Raw genomic sequence first — 27,981 nt, 5'->3', positions numbered from 1 at the left:
CGGTATTCGCTTACACATTTTTATAAACAAATTCAAAGGCTATGTTGGCTGTGACTCGGAGGCTGAGAATTATACGTGAAATTGTGCCATACCTGGTCCGTACAATAAACAGAGAGAAGGGAATCTAAAGCTGGTTAAACTGATGAGATACCACATCAGCCTAAAATCAGTCAACAGGAGAGGAACAAAGAGAGGAACAGGGAGGGAGGAAGGGAGAGGAAGTGGAAAAAAAAACAGAACCACATACTGTGAAATGAACAAGTTCAGTTAGAACGTTCATAAGGATTTGGAAAATCATAATGCCATCTGCTACTCTGGACCTCCGAACATCAGGGACCTCGTGGGCCCAGACGCTTTCATTTCCAGGAGGAAGGAAGGAACTTACACTCCCTGGAATGCTGCCTCCATCCTGGAATGAAGGCAACACTCCAGCCGACCAGTTTGGAATCTCTTTTGAGAACATTTGCACTGTTCACAGACGTGTTTTCCCTGGTTTAGGGAAAATTAACGGCAGGCAGAGTGATTACAGCAACTAGGCAGTGAGGCAGAGCAGTGCCCCAGCCCAAACTGCTGGGTAACTGACCCTGGCATCCAACTTGGGCTCAGGGTGTGTAGGTCCCATCATGGTGGATTAAATGAGCATTGTCCTACGGCTGGATGAGACTTCACAATAGAGCAACACATGTTAAATGACAGCAGCCAAAACTGGCCCCACCAGGCAACTGCCCATTCACAGAAAGCTATTCACAGGCCTTCACCACCAAGAAATTAATTCATTAATAATACATCACGCTTCGTGGACAATTCAAAGAAAACAACACAAAGCTACTTGTCCGATGACTGTCTAAAGATGCAGAATTTTCCCTGGGTTAAAAAAAAAACTCCAAATCTAATTGACTTACTGAGATCAAAATCACAGGGATGTTTATGCTAATATTTTGATTAGTAAAAAGGAAGAAATGGAAAAAGTCTATCCACTGAATTCATTCAGTGCCATAGGAAATAATAAAAATATAGATTTTTTTTTCAGCAGTAGCTAATAAAATCTGACTTTATGGAAATGTATTTATTTATTATGTTTTTGGAACTGTATTTAAAAAATTATTTTTTCCTACTTTAAGTGACTTTATACATTCTTCAGACTATCAGGAAAATTTTTGCTTTTAACTTGTTTCTTGTGTTACATTTTTAAAACTTCCTTCTTTCTTTCTCCTTCCTCCCGACAACTCATAAATATGAATTAAATATAATTATAAATGAACAGACAGTAACTTTTGGATTACTGCTGTGTTTTGGTAGAATCTTAATGTCAATTCTAAAGAAACAGTTATTACAAATAGAACAAGTAATTACTAAAGGAATCATGGCCTTAATGCTAACCTATTTTCAATTTTCAAACCAGTCAAACTGCATTAATTTAAACATACTGGACTTTTCAAAGGAGGTATTAGATTTCTAAAGGTTGCCTTACATAAAAGGAGAATATCGGTTTTCAGGATCCCAATTATACATTCCTGACACTATGAGACAGAGATCTAGTTAACCATATCGCTGGAGGACACGACTATTGTATATCTACTTGTATTAACTTACCAAGTTTCTAATGCCTCCCAGTCATTAACTCATACAAGTTACAAATAACATGAAATCCCACATCATCAATACCCATTTATGCAAGTGGTTAGAGTGTCAGTCACTGTGGTGGGAAGCTCTAGGCATGCACAGGTCACGTCGGACAGCTCAGGCCATCAGGTCTTGTCTCACTTTAAACTACCTGCAGTTAGGTGTTGTGAAGGAAAGAGGCCATCCTAGGATGCTGGGAGCAGGAGGGATGGGGGATGTTCCTTTTATTTTTTTGCTAACTTCAGAAGCCAGAATTATGGCGAAGTCCCTCAGGCAAAAAAATGAATAGATATTATTCCCTCTGGAGCTGGTTGACACCACGTTTTGAATTCCTGGGGGTATTATTAGACAGCCATTTTCCACACCCTCACTCCCCCACCCCCACCCCCAGAAAGCACCTGCTACTTTCACAGCCCAGCAGCTTCTCAGTTAACCAGCCCTCAGTTAACCTGTCCAAGAATGAGTGATTCTGCACGAATGAATTTTTTAAAAGATAACAGTGGTTTAAGAGCCAAACCTTTTGTGTACATAAATCTTTCTAAAAGGAGTCAATCTCCTCCCTGCCAACATAAACAGAATATGCAGAAGAGAATTCAGTTATTTCTTAAAGACACGGAGTCATTCTTACAGACAGCGAAACTGAACTGTGTTGCAATATACTTCTGCCCTTGGGGCACGTCTCCAATGCTTTCTAAGTTGTCTACTTTTACAGTTTTAAAAAATAATCTCTTCCTTTGATGCCAAAAAGTTCAGCTGTCACTTTTTGCTTCCATCGAGGACAATTATAGTATAGTAAAAAGAGTCCCATCCTTTGTCCTTCAGTTTCCTCATCTGTAAAACAGAGTGCTGTGGGAAAGCAACATGACATTGGGGAACCCTGGGGAAACATTTTATCAACCATAAGGGTTAAGGCTAGACTTCTGAGTTTTGATAAAGGACTGTATTTATTAGCTAAGTATCTCCTTGTCATATACTATTACTTTTTGGATTGTTTTTTCTGAGGTCTTAAAAAAAAGAAGTAGTAAGTTCTTACAATTATGTGTAAATTTCATTCAACAAATATTTATAAGTGACTACTGCTCATTAATTAGGTGCAGTACTAGGAAGATAGAAATAAAAAGCCTGGGAACTTAGAGTCTAGTTGATAAACTTCTTATAACTGGGCCTGAAACAGGAATTGATATAGTTCTGAATGAGGTGCTTGGTGCTGCCCTACAAACTGAATGCTAATTATCTTCTTGCCACGAAGTGTGTGTGTGCCCCAGCTCAGTGACAGTCTGACCAAGCCAAATGCTTCTTCTCTGATCCGACCTCCACCCTCTGCTACATCCAATTACTCACCAAATTCAGTTTATTCCATCTCCTGAATACTCTTCAAACATGCTAAGGCTGTCTTAATGGAAAGCCCACGTAATTTCTGATCAGGACCATAAGCACAGCAAGTTCCTAACTGTCCTTCCCATCCACTTTCCACAACCCCATCAGAGTGATTTTTCTGAAACACAAATCTGGTTCTGTTGATCCTCTGCTTAAAACCCTTTCACCTCCCTCCCCTCCATCCCTGCAAATGCCTTCAGGCACAATGTGTAAAGATCCTTCTAAATGTAGCCATTGCCTCATCTCTTTTAATACTTTGCCAAGCACTGCGGCCATACTGAACTCCGCACGGGCCTCAAGTATCTCTGAGGCTAACTCCTACTGGCCCTTTGGGCTTCCCTTCTCTGTGGAGCTCTCTGGTATATTATCACCTCCTTCATTATCTCTCCTCTCTGTGTTTCCCCAGCACCTTGTCCACACTTTTAGTATATGTAGAATTTATATGACTGCAAACATCATTAAATGCCTTGTCATAAATACCCTTTTATGTGAGGGGGTTAAAATGACAGTCACTGTGCTCCTCTGAGAGCTCATTAAGTCTCATGCCACGTATATTGCCTGCAGTTTAGTTTAATATTTATTTACTGTTTACTTATTTATTTATTTTGGCTGTGCTGGGTCTTAGTTGCGACATGCGAACTCTCAGTTGCAGCCATGTGAGATCTGTTCCCCCACCAGGGATTGAACCTGGGCCCCCTGCATTGGGAGCTCGGAGTCTTACCCACTAGGACCACCAGGGAAGTCCCTTCCTGCAGTTTAGTTTAAAGTTATCTACTCATATATGACTGTTTACTAGCCTGTCTCCCTGACTAGAGTAGAAACTCTTTAACGGTGGCAACTGTATCTTACTCACTTCCTATTCCCCAGTACCTAGCTTTGGGATTAATACAGGTTTACAGAATGATTGTTTGGGCTATAATCGGTGGTTTTCAAATTATAATCTGTGGAACTCTAAGGACTTTTATGTGGGTGCCATGAGTGGGATGGGGACAGGGTAGAGATCTAAGTTTCCTATCCTTTGATCAAACCAGAAAGGCCTCAAAGTCCAAAAAAAATTTTTTTTAACTTTTGTGTGTCAAAGGACACCATCAAGAAAGTTAAAGTCAATCCACAGAATGGGAGAAGAAAATGTAGAGTCTAGTATCCAGAATACATAAAGAACTCTAGGCACTTCCCTGGTGGTCCAGTGGTTAAGAGTCTGCCTTCCAATGCAGGGGACATGGGTTCGATCCCTGGTCGGGGAACTAAGATCGCACATGCCGCGGGGCAACCAAGCCCGTGCTCTGGAGTCCGCGCACCACAACTAGAGAGAAGCCCTCGTGCCGCAATGAAAGATCCCGCGTGCCACAACGAAGACACGACGCAGACAAGTAATAAATTAATAAGAAAAGAACTCTAACAACTCAAAACTAATAATTAAAAAGGAAAAACCAATTTAAAAATAGAAAATGCATTTGAACAGAATTTAAAAGAAAATATTCAAACGATCAATAAACACATGAAAATACGCTCAACATCATTAATCATAAGGGAAATACAAATCAAAACCACAATGAGAGACTACTTTACATCCATTAGGATGACTACAATTCAAAGGAAACAACCCCCAGAAATAACAAGTGTTGGCAAGTATGTGGAGAAATCTGAAATCTCGTAAATTACTGATGAGAATGTAACATGGTGCAGTTGCTGTGAAATACAGTTTGAAAGTTCATCAAAAAGTTAAACACAGGGGCTTCCCTGGTGGCGCAGTGGTTAAGAATCCGCCTGCCAGTGCAGGGGTCACAGGTTTGAACGCTGGTCTGGGAAGATCCCACATGCTGCAATTAGGCCCGTGCGCCACAACTACTGAGCCTGTGCTCTAGAGCCCATAAGCCACAACTACTGAGCCCGCGTGTCACAACTGCTGAAGCCTGCACGCCTAGAGCCCGTGCTCCACAACGAGAGGCCACTGCAATGAGAAGCCCGCGCACTGCAACGAAGAGTAGCGCCTGCTCGCTGCAGCTAGAGAAAGCCCACGTGCAGCAACGAAGACCCAACACAGCCAAAAATAAATAAATTTATTTTAAAAAAATTAAACACAGAATTTTCATATGACCCAGCAATTCCACTACTAGGTGTATATATCCAAGAGAATTGAAAACAAAACACACATCCACATAAAAACTAGTACACAAATGTTCACAGCAACATTTTTCATAATAGTCAAAAAGTGGAAACGCCCCAAATGTTAATCAACTGATGAACAGATAAACAAAAATGTGGTATATCCATACAATGGAATATTATTTGACCATAAATATATATGAAGTACTGATAAATACAACAACATGGATATACCTTGGAAACATTATGCTAAATGAAAGAAACCAAACACAAAACACCAGATATTGCATGGTCCAATTTATATGAAATGTCCAAAACAGGGAAATCCATAGAGACAGAAAGTAGATTAGCTAGTGGTTGCCAGGATTGGAGGGGAGAGAGAAGCTAGGAGTTACTGTTAACAGGTACTGGGTTTCTTTATGAAGAGATGGAAATGTTCTGGAACTGAGCTGTATAATTTATAAGAGTGAATTTTATGTTATGTAAATTATACTTAAATAAAAATGTCAAAGTAAAAAATAGAAATAAGTTTCCCTGTGATGATCTTTGAAATTAGCAGTCCTTTTCAGCTGGATAGAATGGGCCTCAGCAGAAGAAAAGACAAACTTAGACCACATGCTATTTTCTGTAGGATTAGCCCTGCTAGAAAAAAAATTCCTATTTTAATTTACTTCAAGGAGCGTCTGCTTGAGCCATGATCCCTACTAGGTGTGGGGATAAACCCCTGTGCTGGATGACTTCATGACACAGTGGGAGACAAACTCACAAACTAAATTTGATTCCATATGATTAACAATAATAAAGCTTTGTAAACATGCTATGCTGAATTATGCCTAACACTGGGTGGGCATGGGGCAGGATGGAAGAAATGGGAAGGTAACAGAGACAGCTTCAAAGAGGACATCACATTTGAGCTGAGCCTTGGAGAACACTTAGGCATTTACAAAGTAAAAAACGGGAGGCCGTTCCAAGCAGAGTGAGGGACACAACCCTAAGTATGAAAGTGTGGGGCAGCCATCAAGACTAATGATGGACCCAAAGTGAGGCTGAAAAAAACATGGGTGTGAATCTAAAATGCTGTGCTAGGAGGTTCAGACATTACCCTACAGGCAGGGTTTGGCCGGTTGAGATCTGTATTTTTTAAAAGATAATCCTGTGGAGGTAGGGTGGTGGGAGAAACAAGGCAGAGAGAAAAGCTTAGAAGCTTGTTATGGTTATATGTGGTTATAAAGCAGACTCTTCTCTCCATTTTCTTCTCCTTTCCCAGTCCTCTCTTTTCTCACCCCCTTCTTCAGGTATCACCCTCTTCTAGAACAGAGATGTCAGCCGCCTCTCAGTTTGCCCAGCTCATGTGGAAGTGTCTAGCTGTGTGATTAACCCCCATACTGTTCTTTACTAAGCTGCCAGGTGGGGGTTAGCATCAAACACTGCTTCCTTCCAGCACTGGACACGTTTGCTGGCACTGCTAGAAAACATCAGAGGAGCCAGGTCTAAGAGAAGAGTCCACATGAAGCCTCCTGTGAGCTCAGGAGTTTCGTGGCGTGGATGATTGTCCCCATTCGTGACTCTTTTTAGCACCACTGTAATGATGTGCATATACCAGCCAGGCAGGTAAGTAAATAGTGGAGGCTCTCTTATGTCTCAATTAAATTGTATGATTAAATAGAGTCATAAAAGCTCACAGAAGACAAAGCCTTTTTTTTTTTTTTTTTTTTTTGTGGTACGCGGGCCTCTCACTGTTGTGGCCTCTCCCGTTGTGGAGCACAGGCTCCGGACGCGCAGGCTCAGCGGCCATGGCTCACGGGCCTAGCCGCTCAGCGGCATGTGGGATCTTCCCGGACCGGGGCACAAACCCGTGTCCCCTGCGTCGGCAGGCGGACTCTCAACCACTGTGCCACCAGGGAAGCCCAAGACAAAGCCTTTTATAAACGGAATTTTGTAATGATGGGCTATTAAATATGTTTTGGACCAAGAGAGCCTGTTCCCATCTTAAGCAAGCCCACTTTACTCCTCCTCATCATTGAGGACCCAAGGCCAGGCCCCAGAACAACACCCCCCCAGCCCCCTCACCCCAACCTCTTCTTGCCCATCACTCAGCTGGCCACTTCCTTTCCATCGTCCTCTCCCCTATCCCCACTGTGGTCTTCCTATCAATCCTTTTCAAGCTACACACCTTACAGGGAAAGCCATCGTCTCCCCTACCTTCCAGACTGGGGCACAAAGGTCCTCCTCTTAAAGCCGTGATTTGCCCTGGCTCTAGCTGTCTATTGGCCTGGAACCCTGGCATTGTTACAGTGATTCCATTATCCTGACGGTGTCATATCCAAGAAACTGTTACTTAATCTAAGGTCACAGATTTGTACCGATATTTCCTTTTAAGAGTTTCAGTCTTAGCTGTGAAACACTTACATTTAGGTCTTTGATCCACTTTGAGTTAGTTTTTGTATATGACGTGAAAAAAATTCATTCTTCTGCATGTGGATCTCCAACTGTTCCAGCATCATTTGTTGAAAAGACTATACTTTCACCATTAACGGGTCTTGGCATCCTCATCAGAAAACAACTGACCATGGACATATGGGTGTATTTCTGGACTCTCAATTCCATTTTCCATGTCTATCCTTATGCCAGAACCACACTATTGATTACTGTATTGATTGATTGATCGATTACTATAACTTTGTAATACATTCTGAAACCAGGAAACCTGAATCCTTTGTTCTTTTTTCCCCAAGATTGCTTTGGCTACTCTGACTCCTCTGCATTTCCATATGAATTTTGGGATCAACTCATCCATTTCTGCAAAAGAGCCCACTGGGGTTGTGACAGGGATTGCACTGAATCTGTAGACCAATTTGGGGAGTGCTGCCACCTTAACAATATTAAGTCTTCCATTCCAAGAATGTGGGATGTTTTTCTGTTTATTTAAGTCTTTAATTTCTTTCAAAGATGTTTTATAATTTTCAGTGTATAAGTTTTCCACTTCGTTTGTTAGACTTATTCCTAAGTATTTTATTCTTTTTGATGCTAACTGTAACTTGAAGTGTTCTCTTAATTTCACTTTTGAATTATTCATTTTGGGTTACTAATATATAGAATTACAACTGATTTTGTGTTTTGATTTTATATCCTATCATTTAGAAGATACTTCTGATAAGGTATAAAACATGACTTATAGGAATTCACTTTTTACTGGTAAAAGGAATAAAACAGGTGTATAAACCAGGGATTTGTTAATTGTCCTGCTGAACATCTACAGATGTTAGACAGAAATTTATTTTTAGCTATAATATGCTTGAAATACACACACACACACGCACACTCAGAGTAATAATCCATTTTTCTGGCTGTCATACTTTAGATAACCTGAACATTCTGAAACACATCTGTGAACTCAACAATGATTTGCAAGGAAGTTTCAAGCCCTTCTGTCTGACATTTATCTTTTTCCTTTTTTGACCTTGCAAACTTCTTCTCATCCTGTAAGACCTAGCTTAAATGTCACACCTCCTGATCCACCCCCAGAACAAACCCTCTTCTGGCAGAACCAACCCTCCTGTTTCTGGGTTGTATAGTATGCATCCTATAACGAAGCATAATTATTCATTTCCATACTCTTATCTTTTCCAAGTCTGTGGCCTTCTTGGGGGCAGGCTCAAGGAGGAAGTCCCCACTTCAGTCTTTGCAATTCCCAGCACCTCAATCCACTGATGCCCTGGCTGGCTCCAGCCAGCCTGGGATTCGGTGACTCAGATATCACTGCTCTGTTCCCACCTGCCACATCACCGATGTGGCCAGCCCTTTGCTGCCAGCCAAACTGGGAGCTCGGGCACCGGGGAGAGCATTAGATGGCTACATAGCCTCCTGAGTCCCAGCACACTGTATTGGCAGAGGATTTGGGACTATGCCTCTGCCTTTCTACCGTGACTCACAAATCTAATCTTCAGTTGACCTGGGAGACTTGCCTGGAAGAACAGTCCTCTCTAGGCTTGAAGGCTGCCCTGAGCATGGCCTGGTCAACTTGGGCTGGCATACAGTGGGCACTTCTGAGGACTATCTGCTCCATGAATGAACACAAGCCTACTCACTTTACTTCATCAGCCTCAATCTCTCTTCTCAGAGCAGTGGTTTGACCTTACACATACCACTTGGGTATCTGATTTCATTTGATACCTTTAATTTTGCTAGGGTCACCATCAGCAGTGCAAAGACTGAGACAAGATGATCAGATAACTGGGGCAGCCAGTAGTCACTGACAAGAATGAGGAGTGACCATAGAAAACAGAGGTGATCACAAGAGAGAACACAAGAAAAGCACCAAGCAGAGCAGCACACCCATGTAGGGGTCATTTAGTTTGGGAGCAAAAGGCTCTCTACACCTCAAAAAGCCCAAGCATATCACTGAGTGCCAAGGCCAAACACACAAGCAAAAATGGCTGGTAAAATTCAATGAAAGAACAAGGCAAGATCCCCACAATTCTATAGCCCTAGAGGGCACCAATACGTCAAAGTTTAGTTCAGTACCATGTTCAAAACAGGGACCTGAGTCATCAAGAAAAGGTTATGATACCTTTTATAAAAGCTTTATGTCCATGAAATGATATTCACTATACTTTATCAACAGGCTGCCAAGAACAAATACATTTCAGAAACATTCATTCTAAAAAATGCAAATTTTCTCACTGATGTCAGAGCTTAAAGTAGTATCAGTTAGCTAGACAGCAAGGGCCACCTCATTCCCCAGTGATATCAGATGGCTAAGGCATCATGGCACGCATAGACACACATCACTTACAATGAACCCAAGTACTTTACAGCTCAGGTATTCAGGGACTTGGAGAGGGCCTGATTATGAGTTTTACAGTAAGAAGTTCTTTTGAGAGAAGCAACTTTGAGGCAAAGATGGTAGCTCTAAGACAGCACTCAGATCCTGAGTTAGCCAGGTCCAAACCAGACAAGCTCCACCCCCTAAAATTAAACTAAATTTCCCAGATTTCTCTTTGGAGTCTGATTCTCTTGGTACCTCGGCTACTCATCCAGTTCCTGTTCTGTGGTTCAAATTTCACGTTCATGATTCTTACTACTCTGTTTACCTTTTGGTGTCTTTATTTGGATATGTGGTGGCTGACTCTGGCTTTGACCCACGATCCCACCTCCTGTCTCTCAACTCCTGACATTCACCCCTGGCTGCTCTAGCGCTGGCTCCTATCCACTTGATCTTGTTTTACTACTTCTTTGTTCTTTGCCAGGCCATGCTAGGAGGTCAAGGGACATCCACATAATAATAAATAAAGTATGTTACACTGGGCTTTGCTTAGCTATTTTGTACATGACTCCAAATATATCCATCTTGTTTGAATTAGATTCCCTTGGGGTGGTACTTTTTGATTTGACTTTTCCCAAAGAGAAACAGTATATACTGTCATTGGGTAGCCATTTCATAATGAGGTATATCCCATGCCCAAAGAGTAAGGTGGTTCAAATCCTGGCTGGTTATATTCATTCAGAAATAGAAGCCCTAAATGTCAGATGTAAATGAAGATAGACAGTTAATTGTCCTCTGGGATCTAAAAGGGCAGACTTAGCCATTACGGAAGAGGTTCTCAAACTTTCATGTGCAAAGAGTTGGGAAGCCAGTAAAATGTAGATTCCTGGGCTCTACCCCTAGAAAGTCTAATTCAGAGATCTGGGTCCAAGAATCTGCATTTTAAACAAGAGTCTTAGGTAATCCTGATGTAGTCAGTCCTTGGACTACCCTTTGAGAAACACTATATCACAGCAATGAGAAATCTGACAAACGTGGGGTAAGCACAGTAATTAAAAGATCCCACCAATCCTTCCTTTCTTAGAAGCTATGATGCACCTTGCCTAAGGCACGTCACCTGGCCAACTCTTTCCTAATACTCTTATTCCCAATCATCAGCTTGGTTCCAAGATCAACTTAATGTTTGTTTTAAAAATATACGTGAATTTCCCAAGTTTCCATAAAAAAGATATTTGAATGTTTTTAGAGTAAATGGGAATAGATGTCTAAGTTATAGCTTTCTCTCAACTGAGGAAGAAGTGCTATAAAGAAAAATATATGATTTAAGCTACAAGCTGTTGTCCTTCATCACACATACCTTCTCTTCTTAGAACATCTCCCTATGATGATTTCAAAAGTCTCAAGATTTTACCCAAATCAAACAAGTAAAATATATTAAATTTAATAGCAATCATTGCTACTTTAAATAAGGAATGAAAACATCCATTTGATCCAGAAAACCTTCAAATGAGCTCTCCAGCAATACCTGTGTTACTGGTGAAGGTATCTGTACCTGAACATTCTGATGCCCAGGAGCCCGGCAGACCAAGAACAGCAGAGCCCAGGAAAGACGGCGGGCTGTGCACTTGACTGGGGAGGCCATTTCCCTGGGCACGTCCCTAAGCAATCCTGAAGGGGGAGCTCAGGAAAATCAGTTTAATTGGGAGGATTCTGATGGCCATAGGATGCTTTGGGAATCTAAGATGACAGAAGATATTGATGAGCTATTAGATCCAGGAGGCCTGATATTTGAGATAATGGGGCCTCCATTTGTTTCAGGACGATGCCTTCATTTTTGCACTAACATGGTTTATGGCTTGCAAGGGATATGTGGACTGACTGATGCAGACATTAAGGATGTTGGAGCTCCATTCTTACTATTATTGTGATATGTATATGTATTTGTTTTTTTCCTAGGAGGATCTTTATTTTTTCTCCCAAATCTCATAACTGGTTATACAGACATTTAATTGAGAGGAATAATTATGAATTACAATATTTTTTCTTTCAAACTTTCCTACCTGAATCATTTATTGCCGACATTACAAGCATTTTAAATATTGTAAAATTAAAGTTTAAAAAATAAACATTGCTAGCAGGCAAGCTCAAGCCCAGAAAAACTCAGTTTTTAAAAAACATTAATGTTTCTTAATCGGAGTCTTGTATACTATAAGACTGCTAATTTACAGGAAAAGAAAGGAATTTAAAGTCAGCAACAAAAGTAGTTGATTGAGAATGAAATTCAGGTAGCTTAACTCCATAAAGGCAAAGGGACAGTGAAACTCGGATACAGATGATCAGAGGTAGGATGACTTAACATGTGAGAATACTAGTTAAAAGCACAAAAAGTTAGGAGTATGTTCTGGGGAAAATGCCTAATTAGGAAATTAAAGCTGAACTGTTGACCTAGAGCTTCTGAACACTTTTATCACTCTGCTATGCTTTCGGTAAATAAAGCAAGGAGGACAAATTTTATCCAGCTTATGTCTGCTGTTCAACTCTGACCCTTGCCTACTGAATGACTTTAAATATGTGTTACGGAAAAAATGATACCACTTTAATTTCCGGCTCCATCCCCATCTGGCCAGAGAGAGGATAAATTAATATTATCGTGTTTTGTCTTTAGGGCTTCTGATGCCCCCAAGGACCAGCCTGTGGGACAGTCTGTTTTGGCAGAGAGTCTCGGCTGGAATCAGAAGAGCAGGATTCAGGACAAGGCCAGTTCACGTAACACAGCTCAGAGCCATAGAACACAACTTGCTCCGAGGATGTTGGGCATTGTGCTTCATTAGGAAACAAAATATAAGCTTTCCACACCATTAGGAATGACTTTAGGAGTGAAAGCACATAAGACGATGCCTCACCTCATCAACAATGCACTGCAGAAGCTGGAGAGGCTGCAATGGGAAAGAAGAAAGGAAAAAGTATTAGCCTCTATGCAATATCTTTACAGTGGAGTGGAAAGAAAAAATCATTAATGCAATAAAATATAGCAAGATTAATCAACAACAGCAAACTCTTATAAAAACATTGATGCTCAGGATGTTCTATTATTTCTAATGGTACCTAATCTAATACAGGCAGTTAAAGGTTTGCATTTTCTTCAAAATGCAATTTGCCAAGTTTAAAACAAGGCATTCAAGCATGCAAAGGAAGCAGCCATCAGGAAAAAGAAAAGTGAATTTTTTTCTGAACTCATAAAGCTTACCATTAAAGATCCCTGGTTTTTCTGAATCTGAAAAAAGGCAATATGTAATTAGCATGTCATAATCAAAATGACTCACTTGGACACATTATGATCACTGAGAGAAAATTATTGCATTGCTGGTGGCAATTTGTGGGCATGTGTTAACACAATTTACATAATGAAAATACACAAATGTTAATAGCTCGCTTCTCATTTATAGGCGAAAGTCAGCAGAATGTTAATTTCACACAACACTTTTTAGTACCCTCCAGGTTGTATTAGAATAGGGAGAAAAACCATAATCCATTTCAAAAGGCTGTTTACGATTCAGATATAAATAATGTTTTATATTGCTAGATTGTGAACACTGGGCTTAATGTTGCAATCATTGCTAATGTTATGAAGCTCACTCTTTTAAAATTAAAAACCGATTTATTTAAAATTGAAATTAAATCATAGTCAGAAATTAGAGTTTTGGATTCCTGCCAGTGTCTGCTCACAACCCCCTATTTTGTGAAGAAAACTTTAATTATGTGGTTGAAGTATTTGCCTCTGACTCAGGAGTGGGTAAAGACTCCACCTCTTCCAAAGTTCCTTCAGCAGGGCAGCAATGCTTTCTGGGAAAATCAAATTCATGCAAGTTTTAACACTGGTTTTCAGGGGATAAGAGCAGAGTCAAAGAAGATGCCTGTTCTGGAGGCAGCTGCTCACACAGCTGACACCGATAAACCACATCTCTTAGAAAGTTACTAAAATGTGACACCAAATTAATAAAACATCCACTTAGTAGTTAAAGTATTAAACACTTCAATGTGTGCCCCCCAACCAAAAAAAAAAAAATTGCCTGAAGTTATTACAAACTCAATGAAAATGTCGTCCCAGGTACTAAATTTCCTAAGGAGGAAAATTTCAGGAACCAAATATAACTACTGAGGAGACAGCTGTTTGCTGTGATAACTGTGCTTCAACCAGCGGGTAAAATATAGGTAAACTAGTTAATAGTCCCTTATATGCTTTCTTTTTTTGCGGTACGCGGGCCTCTCACTGTTGTGGCCTCTCCCGTTGCGGAGCACAGGCTCCCGACGCGCAGGCTCAGCGGCCGTGGCTCACGGGCCCAGCCACTCCGCGGCATGTGGGATCTTCCCGGACCGGGGCACGAACCCGAGGCGGACTCTCAACCACTGCGCCACCAAGGAAGCCCCCTTATATGCTTTTAATGGTGCTTTTAATAGTTCTTTCACATACACGTTCTCATTAGATCTCACAACCACCCTGAGCTTGGCAGGGATGGTCATCTCTAGTCTATGATGGGAAAAACCAGGCCTCTCAGAGGTGGGCAGGCCCAAGGCCACAGGAGCAGGCTGTGGTTGTGCTGGGGCCTCTCCCGTGCTCCTTTCTCTCCAGCATCATATCTGCCTACAATCACAGCAGTCCTTAAACACAACTGGATTTGCATGTGTTTATACTTGGCATGGTAAAGTTGATAAATGATCAGTTTTGGCACGTGGCTTATTCCCAACTAGACTGTTAAGCTCCTCAAGGGCAGAAGCCATGTTTTTGCATTTCTTTTGCATCCCTGTGGCTGATCAGCAGACCCTTCCACTGAGTGCTAGATGTTTTAAAAAGTGCTTTCCCATGTATTATCTCAGCTGAGCATGGTACCCACTCCTTCCTGCTCTTGACTCCTCATCATGCCCTCCCCAATCACCACTCCCTGAAACTTCCATCTCAGGTTGACTGGCTCTTAGTCTACTTTGATAGTTGCTACTGAATGTTGTCCTGATGCTTCTTCTTGTTCCTCTAGCCAATGAGTACTTCTGTGTAAGGGTCTGTGGGGAAAGATTTACATTAAAAAGGAAGACAGAGCTGTTAACTACCACCCTGGAGTGGTTAGGGTTTTAGTTAACAAGCCACAGCATCTTTAAAAAATCATGAAAAAACCCAGGTAAATTCTCCTATATCTTTGGTGTTTGCTTTTACAGTTGGTCCTTGATCAACATGGGTTTGAACTGTGCAGGTCCACTTATACGTGGCTAGTTTTCATTAGTAAATACTACAGTACTAAATGGTCCATGGTTGGTTGAATCCATGGATGCGAAGGAACCTCGGATACTTGGAAATTGGGGGCCGACTAAATTGTATGCAGATTAACCCCCTCGTTGTTCAAGGGTCAACTGTATTTTTCTAAAGTACACACAGATAAGCACCGCCTCCCCCAAACATTCTCAGTAAGATATATCTACTTCAACAGGAGAGTTACTTTTTCTAATGTACACAGAATTAGAAAGCTGTTTTTGACATCAAAGAGAGTGTTTTTCATAAATTTCCAATAGTCAGGGGGATTACAGATTCTCTGAGGAAAACATGTAGCAAACATTTTAAGTGACATGTTTCAAAATGAATTCAGGAATGGACTGTGAGACACTGTTCCCAGTAACATGAGTTGCGTGAACTAAATGAAAATTTCCTCATAAACCGAGACCTTAGAAAAAGTTTCCATCCTGCCCTAATCTGTGGGTTAAAAGCATGGTTTAAGACAGCTTAAAATTGTACTATTTTAACACTTGCTCTTTACTACAAGAAAAGGAGAAACAGCAACATCAAAGTCTGTTTTATGATCTTATAACCATACTGTTATACTGTTTTGCCCAGGTTTTTAAAGGGAGACGCTGTTATCAGGTTTTATCACACACTTTTGATAGCAACACACTACATGAAATCATCTTCATAAATTTTGTATTAAGGTAGCAGTGCCCGTACATGAAATCGATTCAAAATGCTTAAGATACTCACTTACTTTTTAACAGTTACACAATGCAGTGACATATCTTCTTTTTCGCAAGAATCTGATGATGCAACATCATTGTAATTGATTCATTTCTCAATTAAATAAAGCTACTGTGCTTTTCTTTATATGAATGCCACATAGACCATAGAGTTAGATGTGTTATCTCCTTCCTCTGTCTCAGATATATGGCCTTAAGTGCTATATTCTGTTCCTCTGTTAATTCCACCAGAAAAATTTAATGTCACGGTCATATTTTTCAATTCTGAACTGCCATAAACTCAACTGTATTTATATTAGGCATATTTTTCACTGCTAAACTCTTTGTTTACCTTTTTCAAGATCACATTACTGTACAGGCGCAGCAATCATAAAACAGATCCAAACAAAGTCAGCCTCCAGTCGTGGCCTCTGCTTTTGCACACAGTTCATGAAAAAGTGAAGCCCCTAGTTTTGAAGCACATTAAAAGTGGTACTAAGGGTCCTCGATATAAAATGTTAGCTTCGTGAATGCCTCTCTTTATTCTGGGTCTGCCTTGCAAACGCTTAGCTGTGAGAGCAGAGTTCAGAGGGACACAATAACATTGTTAGGGCTCATGTACTGCCTGCACCTCCCAACATATGAGATGCTGTTTATAACTAACTTGTCCAAGTCCACCTTCCTGCCTGTACATTTTGCTTGCGTTGAGCTTTCTATGTCTAACTGATACTTGGGGACAAAGAACAGAACGATAATTGCTCCAGTCATAGGCTTTGCTAATCAGTCTCTAGAACTAGTAGCATTTTGAAACACCATTTAGACAAACCTCTTCCCTCTTCTGGGCATAGATTTTTTTTTTTTTTTTTTTCTTTCATCAGCCATTAGGTTCAAGATTTTAAGCCACACAAACGGGATAGTTATGCCTCATTCTAATATAAGACAGACCCTTATGTGTTTAAATGGGGAAGAATGACTTCACAACAGGCAGGCCTAAAAATCAGTTAGGTCTGAAATTTAGGGTATTACTGCAGTCATATTTACCTTGTATTTCCTTGCAAGGGCCATACAGTTGAGTTGGCAATTAAAAAGCTCCCATAATATGACTTGTGACTTGGGAAAACAAACCTGGAAAGGAAACTGCCAATGCAAAAGTTTGCTCATGGGGCCTCAGCTATTTAATCAATGACTCTGGTGATAAAAATCAACTTTGGAAGGCTCACATTACGCTTCTATCTCTATAGGGGTACTTTTTACACACACAGTGGTAAAGCAGACCTTGCTACCAGCGCTTTTATATTATATTCAGAAGCACAATCAGAAAACTGAAATGAATCCACCTATGTAACTTAGAGAAGACACCAGCTATAGTTTTCATTTTCTCTTTTACTCTCTGAAATTATGGCCTGCCCTGCAGCTCTTGTCTGAGATTAATGCGTGACCTGGGTAAGATCTTCCAATATCAGTTGACAAATTTTCTCTTTACATATTTACTGCTTTTCAAGCTTGTGTTATTTTCTCTTAAATAGAAAACAGAAATATAAAATTAAATTATATGGTTGGGATTTTAAAAGAATATCGTTTTTATTTGTTGTGCTCCTGGCATCACATTCTAGCTTTCAATGTTGAACTCTATTCTCTTTTTAAATTTCAAATTTTAGAAACTGTAGTTATTTTGCAAGGACTCTTTTTTTTTTTTTTGAGGGGGGGGTCCTTTTTTGGCCGCACCACGCAGCATGCGGGATCTTAGCTCCCCGACCAGGAATCAAATCCGTGCCCCTTGCATTGGAAGTACGGAGTCTTAACCATTGGACCCTCCAGGGAAGTCCCAAGGACTCTCTTTTCAAATCAGATTCATTAAGCTATAACTCTGGCTAAATATAAACAGGGATTATGGCAAACTGAGATTTTATATTCAAAATGAAGAATAATGACCTAATTTTTTTTTTTTTTTTTTGAGATGGAAGGGACCTCCAAGATCTACTCATTTTGCTGTTAGGGAAACTGACGCTCAGAGGGGAACAGTGCCCAAGGCCACAGATAGAACCTGGCTTAGAACTGACTGCTGACTCACAAGGCTCCCTAGTATGGGGACAAATGCATAAACTTTGGAGTCAGAAAGATCCCTGGAATTCCAGTCAGATCCCCATGGCTTCAGAAGCTCCCTCCCTTCACTAGGCTTAGGGCTCTTGTCTAGAAAGTAAAGGATGAGCTAGAGGGGCCCAAAGGCCCCCCAACCCCCCAAGCTGCCCATTCAAGCACCATGATTCTTTTTCCTACCTGAAGGAGAGCTGACACTGGCACTCAATCTGATTGTATCTGGCACTGTGCTGGGTGATAAGACTTAGGGTCACATCACCTCCAATCCATCATAACTTGCAAAAACAAAGTGCCCAAATCTCAAAAAGCCCTCAGTGAGAGAAAAAAATCACTTCCACATGACCACAAACTGAATACATACTGCTTACTAACACTAACTTAAAATAAGAGTACCCAAACAAAGGACTGTTTTTTTGAAAACGAACAGAACGAAACTTACCCGGGTTAACTACAAATGGGAATTTTGGCAAACTGATATTTTTAGACGCTGAATGTATTATGAGACAAAATAAATGAATAATATATATTATTTCTAATAATATAAATGAACAAAAACAATTCACTTGTGCTATCCTATCTCCCCTTTTCATCAGCCTCTGTCCTTGTTCAAGTTCTTATCATGCCTGTGAATTTATTAGCATAGCTTGTATAGGACAAAACAAAACAGCAACAAAAAATAACTCATATCACTTATTTAAACACAAATCAATCGCTTAAAAATAAGTGATAGGAGGATTTAGAAAGGGGCTACTCAATAAGGTGTAAGAAGGTCACTGTGATTCCCACATTCTAAGATCCACTCACTGGCACCTTCTCCCTGCCCCACATCCCAAACTCGGGCCGGGGTGCTGCATTCAGCAGTGACCAGTTTTAAAAAGTTAAAAATAGATATCCCTGAATTTAACAAACAGCTGGGCGGGCTAGAAAGGCTCCAAGATGCCTAGAGGAGGGCACAGCTCAGATGGGACCAGGCAGAAAATCAGCGCAGCCATAAATTAGGTCACTTGGCTCTTACTGCTTCCCGAGTTCTCAAGGACAATGCATTGTCACACAACACACAACAGCTGGAGCACCAAGGTACGGTGCGACATCATTCATGTGCTGGGTCTTTCAATCAGTGAGCAGGAAAAAAAGGACCTGATTGCCAGTGTATACTCTTTTATCCCTTGTGTATGTAAAATTGACATAGCTCAGGTCCTCCCCCACACAGGTGTACAAGAGCCACAGAGTGAATCATCTCCCGGGCAGGTAAATGAGAATTATAATATTTAGTTAGACCTAAATTCTGTGAGAAAAGCAGGGGCTTAGGATCACAATTCAAAACGACCAATGTGAATTACAAAACTGACCTTTTTCCTAATGGTACAAGGTCTGGTCAAGGAGTCCATTAAGCACTAGCTTTTCAAAGAAGATTTTAGACATCTGCTGTATCAAACTTTTTTCTTTGCTCCAAATACTGTGTGGTCTTATTTCAGAACCTAGGAAGAATATCTGTTCTTTGTGTATGGGAGAGGGGTGAGAGGGGGAGGTGTTGCTTTTTCTGAGAAAGGCCTGTTGATCATTCTACTCCTTATGGTCAAATAAATCTGCCGTAGCAAAAGTTATTTTACTGTGTCAAAATGTCTGAAAGGTTTCTTCTGGAGCTATCAGTTAGTTTGCATCTCTATTAGCTTAAATCCCCCACATGCCCCAGAGTCCAGAACGATGTTCGAGGTCAAGTAGTCCAATTCCTTGTTCCATGTAGAAATTCACTTTATAATATTCCTGACAGGGACTTCCCTGGCGATCCAGTGGTAAAGAATCGCCTTCCAATGCAGGGTACATGGGTTCGATCCCTGGTCAGGGAACTAAGGTCCCACATGCCGCAGGGCAACTAAGCCCAACGTGTCTCAACTAGAGAGCCCGCCTGTCGCAAACTAGAGAGCCCATGCACCCTGGAGTCCAGGCGCCTCAACTAAAGAGAGAAAACCTGCATGCCACAACTAGAGAGAAGCCCGCACACCGCAACAAAGAGCCCGCGTGCCTCAGTGAAAGATCCTGCGTGCCACAACTAAGACCCGATGCAGCCAAGAATAATTAAAAGAAAAAAAAGAGTGGGGGAACCAAAGAAAAATAAATATTCCTGACAGACAGCTAGCCTGCCTTTGCTAGAAGACTTCCAGTGACGGGATTCCAATGATTCTATCTTGGGTAGCTTGAATTGTTAGGAAGTTCATTCTTATTTTGAGTCCAAATATGTCTTCCTATAAGATGTGCCCATGGTCTGGAGCTGTAGTGATTAAGTCTAATGACAGCTCTTCACATATCTGAAGATAGCTGTCATGCCTCCACAATGTTTTCTTTCCTGAACAAACATCCTATTGATATTTTCTTCCTAGGATCATTTGCTATGTTTGGTTGCCCTCTATCCTTCTCCCTTCCATTAGTAATGACACTCTAACAGCATTTCCCCACCCCTAAGCAGCCCACGTGCTTCGTGGGAAGAAGACTTCGCCCCCCAGCTTTAGAGATGGGGCACGTGGTTCAGGCCTAAACTAGTTGGCATCACCTAAATGCCCTGGGTGCAGGGAGTTAAACTGGTCCAATCAAACTGAAGCCCAGAGCCTCTGGTTGCTTGTGGGGGAAAGAGACCAGCTCTTTCCTTCTAAACTGGGAAGCAGGTCACCCCAGGAACTCTACAGCCATTCTTGGTCTGTGAAGGGAGAAGCCTAATAAGAATAGAGCTCAAAGTGACTTACCGGATAAAGTTCTACCTAAAACCAGCGATACTTAGATTTTCGGTCATGTAATTCAATAAATTTACCTTATGATTGAGGCAACTTTGAGTTGGGTTTTCTGTGAGCTGAACCAGAAAGCTGTCTAGAAGGACCCAAGCATGATTTCACATTCTCCTTTGAGGTTATCTTTCTCTGAGTGTGGTGCCATATGTGTACGTTCCTCATAAAGTGTGATATCCACGCCTGAACACATACCTTGCACTGGCTTATATCACCTTGCTTTGGACACTATACACTATTTAGTAGACTGTCATAGAGGCTACAAGTGCATTCACATTTTTGATAGCCACGTCACATAGTTGGCTCAGTGGAGAGAAACAGAGAAGCGTGTAAGTCTTGGGCTGAAAAAGAATTACTTCTTTCCTGTACTCTTCTATTTCTTATGTGTTTCACACTGACAGAGTATTTGAGAGTCAAAATGAGTGGATCATTAAACCAATTACAGAATCTAGACAAGTCTGACGAAGTTTCTACCTGTTGTCTTTCCCCTGTAACTGACAGAAAATGCATCAGCCTTTTATTTGTTTGGCTGAGGAGAGTCTTGCCCAACACTGAAGCAGACTCATAGACTTGGTGTCTGAAAGCACCTGAAAGGTTTTTTAATCTGACCTAGCTTCCACCCCATCTGACCCTTGAATCCCTCCTTTACGCCCCTGCTGACCGAACTTCTGTCTGAATACATACAGTAATGCGGAGCTTACGTTTTCTGACTGTCCATTCTACCTCCTGTTCCAGTTCTACACTAACAGAACAAATCCACATCCTTTCTTACAGAGAATCCTCAAATATCTGAAGACAACTATCACATCTCCTTGGAAGCTTTTATTCTTCAGGTATTAATGCTGGCAGGGTAGACTGGAAATACGGACACGGAAGAAAAGGGGATGAAATTATTAATTTAAAGCCTAAGGATGTGTATTGATTCTTAGTTCCTACTGATTCTAAAACATGCTATTGCCAACATGTAAAAAAAAGTAAAATTAAACTAAATTATCAATTCATATATGTTTATGAAGTACTTTGTGCCAGCCACTGTACTAGACTCTAGGACTCAGATGATGGATAAGATATAATTGCTGGTCCACAAAAACAAAGTGACTTATTAAGTTCCCTGAAATTTAGTGGCAGAGCTGAAACTTAAGCACAGGGCTTGCATGCACCTCTAAATGTCACTGAATGTTTGTATAAAATATAGTTCGCTGGATTCAGGACACTGTAAATTTCTAAGACAGCTTCGCCATGCCCCCCAAAACAGGTCATGTTTTTAGGCATTGCAAGGAAGATTTTCTTTGTGAGCTAAGACTCCACATATCGCTCCCTTTTTTTTTTTTTATCCGCGATATATCTGACAACATTTTTTGGCCTGCTGAGATTCTGAGATAAGCTGTAACTGCAGCCAACACATGGTTCATACAGGATTAGGAAAGAAAAAACATCTTGAAATACAGTCACATATAACCATGTTAATTAACATGTGTCTTAGTGGCTTGACTGTAAATTCAAAATAGGTTTAAAGAGAAAAAGTCATGGATCTAGAATGAACTGAAGAAAGTCTGACTTCTGTTTCAGTTTCGGTTCACACCTCTCATATTTTGATATAAGTAAAATAAGGTTTCAATAAACTCTAAGGGAGGACATGGGGAGATGGTGCTGAGTAAGGTGGCTGAAGGTGTAGAAAAGAGGAGGAAACTGTTCGTACAAGATGAAAGGAGACCACACAAGTATCTAGTCCAGCATTTTTCAGTCTTTGTTTACCAAATAGCTCTTAGTTCATACAAGATATTACTTAGACACATTTTGAAAATTAACAATGTGTTCGTGTGTGCATGCATGTGTGTATGTGCCAGAGAGTGGATGCCCACCTACTGTATTTGGCACGTGACTGACCTAGGCCACCTCCATCAGTTTCCAGATGAGAAAACTGAGGTCTGAGAAGAAATAAGGTCAAAAAACTAATAGGAACAGCCAGGACCAGAACTCAGGTTAACTCTGTGTGTGTGGCTGGGTGGAAACCATATACTGATAATGATTCAATTTGTCACTTGTTGGGTGTGTCACTTGTTGTACCCCAGTTGCCTCTGCCCTGAGTCACTGAGCATTTCCAGCTGCCTGGCTACCAAGGCGGCATAGGGCTGACCAAAGAGCAGGGGCTAGAGGGAGGCCTTTAGCCGGGAACATTCTTTTGTTTACTGTATTTTATCAAACTAGAGCTAGGACTGGGGTCGAGGTCTCCTCATGCCCAGAACGGTGCTCTCTGAAACCCGTTTCTGAACACAAAACAAGACAAGCTCCATCAGCCTCTTTGGTCTTTCTTTCCCCAGACTTCCTTACCTTCCCCCCATGGTGTCACCAACTATAGACCTTGACAGTGTACAGCACAACAGAGTCTACACTTGGTTCTAATTGCTTTCCTCAGTTTCCCACAATTCTTTGGGGATGACACCTTGGCTGTGAGCGTAAACAGACAACTGCCTCCTTTCTTAGCTCCTAGCAGCCCCTGGCACCCTCTTTCCACCTGGTGTGTCCTGGGCAATCTCCAGTCTTAAATCGAATCAGCTCTTTGCTCCTTTTAGGCAACTCACTGATTTTTCAATGAACTTAGCTTGTCTGTTTTATTGGCACTAAAGAAGGTTGGGTTCTTAGCATCATCAACATTTTCGTTGGGGAAGAATTCCCAGACTCCCCAGGCATTAATCCAGAACTGTTAAATATCTAAAAAGTAATCTGTATTCAAACAAAGCTTGGCCAGGTCTGCCCCCTTTTTAACTCGGATGCCAATGAGCCCCTAGCCCCACATCTACCCAAGTTTTCTATACTGAATGGTGATAAATAAAACACTGGAGTACAATAAAGTTGATGTCTTTGTCTGTTGTTGCTGCTGCTACTACTGCTGTTGAAGACCACTTCCCCCCAGGGATCCATACCCATCAGCAATTACCTGGCAGGCATGAAGCATCCTACAACAGTGATTTCCATCTCTGTAGACACAGCAGTTGGAGGCAGTACTTGAGTGGATGGGTGTGTGAAATAAGGATAGCTATTTGGGCTCAAAGCCTCTGGGTGCCTTCTTTCACTTTCTCCCCCTGCCCCATCCCTCTAGAGTGGGAGACAGTCTGATCCTGTTGCCAAATATCTGGTAATCATCAGTGAGTCATTTAATGGCTATGGACCCCCCTTTCCTCCTCTGTAAAATAAATGAGTTGGACTAGACCATTGTAAGATCTCCTCACATCCTAAAATTCTATGATTCCATGAGGTAGTACCAATGAAACCAAAGGCGGAAAAATGGAAGGCCTTCCAGACCACAAAGATTAAGAGGAAAAGAAGATAGCGAAGTAACCCCTGAAAGCCAGGCTGGGCACCAAGTTCATTACTTCAAACGTCAATTCTATTTCTGGGTTAAACTGATTATTTAAAAATTGTAAAAGAATCATGGTCCCCAGTTACTGAATTAAAAATGATTAGATCCTGCATATAATTCTATATATTAATGATGGTGATTGTGAATGATAAATTATAACACAAAAAAGAAAGACTTTAAAGGAGGGCTCTTATGGGATCAGAAAAGTAATTCATTTTAGTCCTAACTGGAGTGAGACATGGTCATATATTTTCAGAGTTACATAGGTAAATCCCTAAAGTACTTTCTGGAAAATATAAATAATACTAATATTACCTTGCTCTTATTTACCACCTTATTTTTTTCAAAGTGGTCTCTTAGGTATTAGCTCATTTGATCATGACGACCAATCCTCCAGCAGTCTAGAAAATGTTCTACGATATGCCAAGTTAAATTCATAAAGGGTGGCAGGGAACCCCTCAGAGGCATATGCCAACTGACCTTAGGGTAGAAATCTTAAAATGCAGTGATTTCCAACCTCAGACTGGCTCTCAGTCATCTCAAAGGGATTCATGAAATTCTCAAGCTTAATTTCATTATCTGGTCTCGGCTACACGTGCCATCTCCATCCTGATACAGCACTTCTCTCCTCTATCATTCTACCAACATTTTCTTCCTTCCCTCCCGGTGTTGCTTTAAAAGTCATCTAAGGACATTCCCAAACTATGAGGGAGATGAATGTCACAGTAGCAGTAGTAACCTATTGCGTTGAACTGCTTACTGCAAGGACACCAAATACAACATGCTGCTTTAGACCTTTATCTTTTACAAGATGACTTTCCTCTTGACCAAAATACCTGGAACGTTCTTTTCCATCCTTCTAGCCTTAGAGCTCAGCTCAAGCATCATCTACCCTGTGAAACCATAGTTTCCTAAAGTGAGCTGACCTCTTACTCTTGAGGCCAGAGCATAGTACCTCCTGTAGGGCTCCTTTTATATCAACTGTCATTTGTTTATGTTTTTCTTCCCACTGCATTGGACTCTTTGACAGCAGGGACCACATCTGTTCCGTTTCCGTACTCCCAGTGCTTAGCACAGTGCCAGGACAGAGTAGATGCTCAATGACAAATACATGTTCAATTAAACTGAGATGTATGTCATAAAATAGTTTAGAAGGTGCTATAAAACCAAACCAACATTGGGTTAGTGTTTTTTAAAAAAATAGAGACAATCACTAACCTAGCTGGCTAACTACATATACCTCAACTGAGGTATTAACAAGTAATTTATCTTTAATGGAAAGTTTCACATTTCTAAGCTACACACACTTGGAGGATAATGCCTCTTCCATTTCTGCTCCATTTTAAAGATATAGTGGGAACCCACCTCCTGTCTTCAGCATAGACTAAGCAAATAAAATTATGAGACCTCTTGATAAGTATGAAATAGACATTGGGAGAAAAATCTGACATAGGCAATTAAAAAATTTCTGGGAAGAAGCAAATGTGTATCAGTGAACACCTTCATATCACCTAAATTTCACCTCTGCATTTTATGGAACATAAAATCTGATTTTATGGCTTGAAATATCAGTATATTTTAACTGTCTATATCCTCAATAGTGAGGATGAAAATAAACAATGAATTAAAACATGTAGGCTAGAAATGTTTGGAAAAATAAAACTGCACACATATCACTCTTTTGGACTCTTGCCAATTAAAGGTTAGAACCTGAAGTTGGGGTAATAACCCACTGCTGTTTTTTTCTTTGACCAGAGATCTCACACAAAATCTGGATACTTACAGTTTACTAAAATCCTTGATGTTCAAATTTCAAAAAGTTCATGCAACAAAGGATAGATTCCAAACACCTCTTTTCAAAGAAGGCAAACTTTTTAGGTTTAATTTTGCAATACTAGGTTGGCCTAGGCATAATTAGTACATTAATACATAAATAAGACAGTGATATCTATAGTGTGAATTTAACACTGAATATAAAACCATATTAAATTGTCAAAATTAGGATTAATAATAATATACTCAAAGGATTTTAAAACATGAATAAAATTAGGTGTAAAAACTCTAGTATTTTGGGGCTTCCCTGGTGGCGCAGTGGTTGAGAGTCCGCCTGCCGATGCAGGGGACGCGGGTTCGTGCCCCGGTCTGGGAAGATCCCACATGCCGCGGAGCAGCTGGGCCCGTGAGCCATGGCCGCTGAGCTTGCGCGGCCGGAGCCTGTGCTCCACAATGGGAGAGGACACAGCAGTGAGAGGCCCGCGTACTGCAAAAAACCACCACCACCACCAACAAAAAAACTCTAGTATTTTGACATTAACTTTTGAAAAATGTTTAATATTTCAAAATCGTTTTAAGAACATATGCTTTCTACTTTATTACAAGACAAATACTCTATCCAGAGCACAATTTATTACTACAAAATAAACGTATGTTTAAAAGACAGTCTGTCAATTGAAAAAAAAAAACCTCACACACATTAAAATAGCAGGTTTCCAGGCCAAGTTAAACAAAATATTTTCTACTTGACAAGCTGCTTACATTTAAATGAAAACAGGGCAATTGTGGTCAATAATATGGATTGCATATAATAAAAAGGACCTTAGATCATGTTAATACAAGGATCAGAAAGCAGTAACTTAAATTAAAACCACCCAATTATTTAGCAAACTTTCAGATACAGCAAATAAATTAATCTGTTTTAAATGAAAGTGCTCAGATAAGTAGCTTTTTGACCTATGAGTAAGTCTCACTAGCAGCAATCACAGCAAAGCAAGGATCTGCTGAAGCAAGGCAAAGCCCCCAAATCAAACAAATGGTATCAGTAATCAAAAAGCATTTGCAAAACATATTTCCTTGGTTAGTAGCAGGGGGTTCTGAGCAAATGCCGCCTACAGCTTCCTTCATATTTTGATACACAGTGTACGGGGGGGTGAACACATGTTTCTCTTACCCACGAACAAGTGGGGTATTTTGCTTTTTAACAACAGGATATTTTCATTTCTGTACTGTCTTGTGAAAAAGGCCAGTCATTATACTATTAAGAATACATGTCTTTCACTTAAAATCCTCTATTATCCACTTATGTTTAACTTGTATTGGGATTTAAGAATGCGTCTTTATTGAGACAAGTAATATGTCATCATTTTGTTCAGCTAACAGGCCTGACAGACCCTGTCTCCTTGAGTTAAGCACAGCAGATCTCTGTTTCGTACATTGGTGGCAAAAGGTGGCAGAATAAATGAGAAATGCCAATTGGTAGTAAAGATTTTTAATCCCGAAGATGCAGACTTTCCTTTTGCCTTGGCCTTAATTATTCTATTTGGCCAGATGATGGTATGCTTTTTCAATAAAAGTGATCTCTATATATTGCAATAATTTATTTGGATGCCATTGTCATGTATTTTAACAAATAACATCACTATTCACTATATCGCATATTTTTGATCCTTTTTACTACTTATCACCTTCTTTATTTGAAACAGATTTTTAACAGATAATCTTGATCATTACAACAATATCTTGCTTGCATTTTATTCAAATAATTCTTAAAAACAGCTTAAAAAGCCGTTTGGAGTAACATCAAGCTTGCCATCAATCAAACGAAAAAATTCCGCTGGCGGTTGTATAAACATCAGATCAAGTCTGATGTCTTCAAGGATTTCAGAGTGAACCATAAAAAACTCCATTAACTTCTGACAAAGAATGCAAATTAATCACAACATGGGGTGAAATGAAATTAAAGTCTCTTTTCTAATCAATGACAAGGCAGGATGAAATATTTGTTACTCTCTCTGCACTCAGACTGCCTAGGATGTTTGCACTTCCCTCGCAAAGCCCCAAATGTAAGGTGTGAGTACAGATTCACCCAGTCCCTGTTTATCCCTCCC

At 40.5% G+C, this 27,981-nt stretch overlaps 1 protein-coding gene across 5 annotated transcripts in view; it reads right to left on the bottom strand.

Annotated features, from left to right (window-relative positions):
* The window catches only part of MAP2K5 (mitogen-activated protein kinase kinase 5), a 270,206-nt gene that overhangs the window by 48,020 nt on the left and 194,205 nt on the right, over nt 1-27,981 (bottom strand). For all 5 annotated transcript variants that reach the window (XM_024761657.1, XM_024761655.1, XM_024761656.1 and 2 more), the window contains 2 exons: nt 13,119-13,145; nt 12,775-12,807 (listed from right to left, as the gene is read on the bottom strand). In XM_024761657.1, the coding sequence (XP_024617425.1) occupies nt 12,775-12,807; nt 13,119-13,145 (60 nt within the window). The remainder of the gene's footprint in view (nt 1-12,774; nt 12,808-13,118; nt 13,146-27,981) is intronic.

Source organism: Neophocaena asiaeorientalis, unplaced genomic scaffold, assembly GCF_003031525.2.
Source record: "Neophocaena asiaeorientalis asiaeorientalis breed wild unplaced genomic scaffold, Neophocaena_asiaeorientalis_V1.1 scaffold465, whole genome shotgun sequence".
Classification (NCBI taxonomy): Eukaryota; Metazoa; Chordata; class Mammalia; order Artiodactyla; family Phocoenidae; genus Neophocaena; species Neophocaena asiaeorientalis.
The sequence above is the reverse complement of the archived record's forward strand: the minus strand, read 5'-3'. Positions and strand labels throughout refer to the sequence as shown.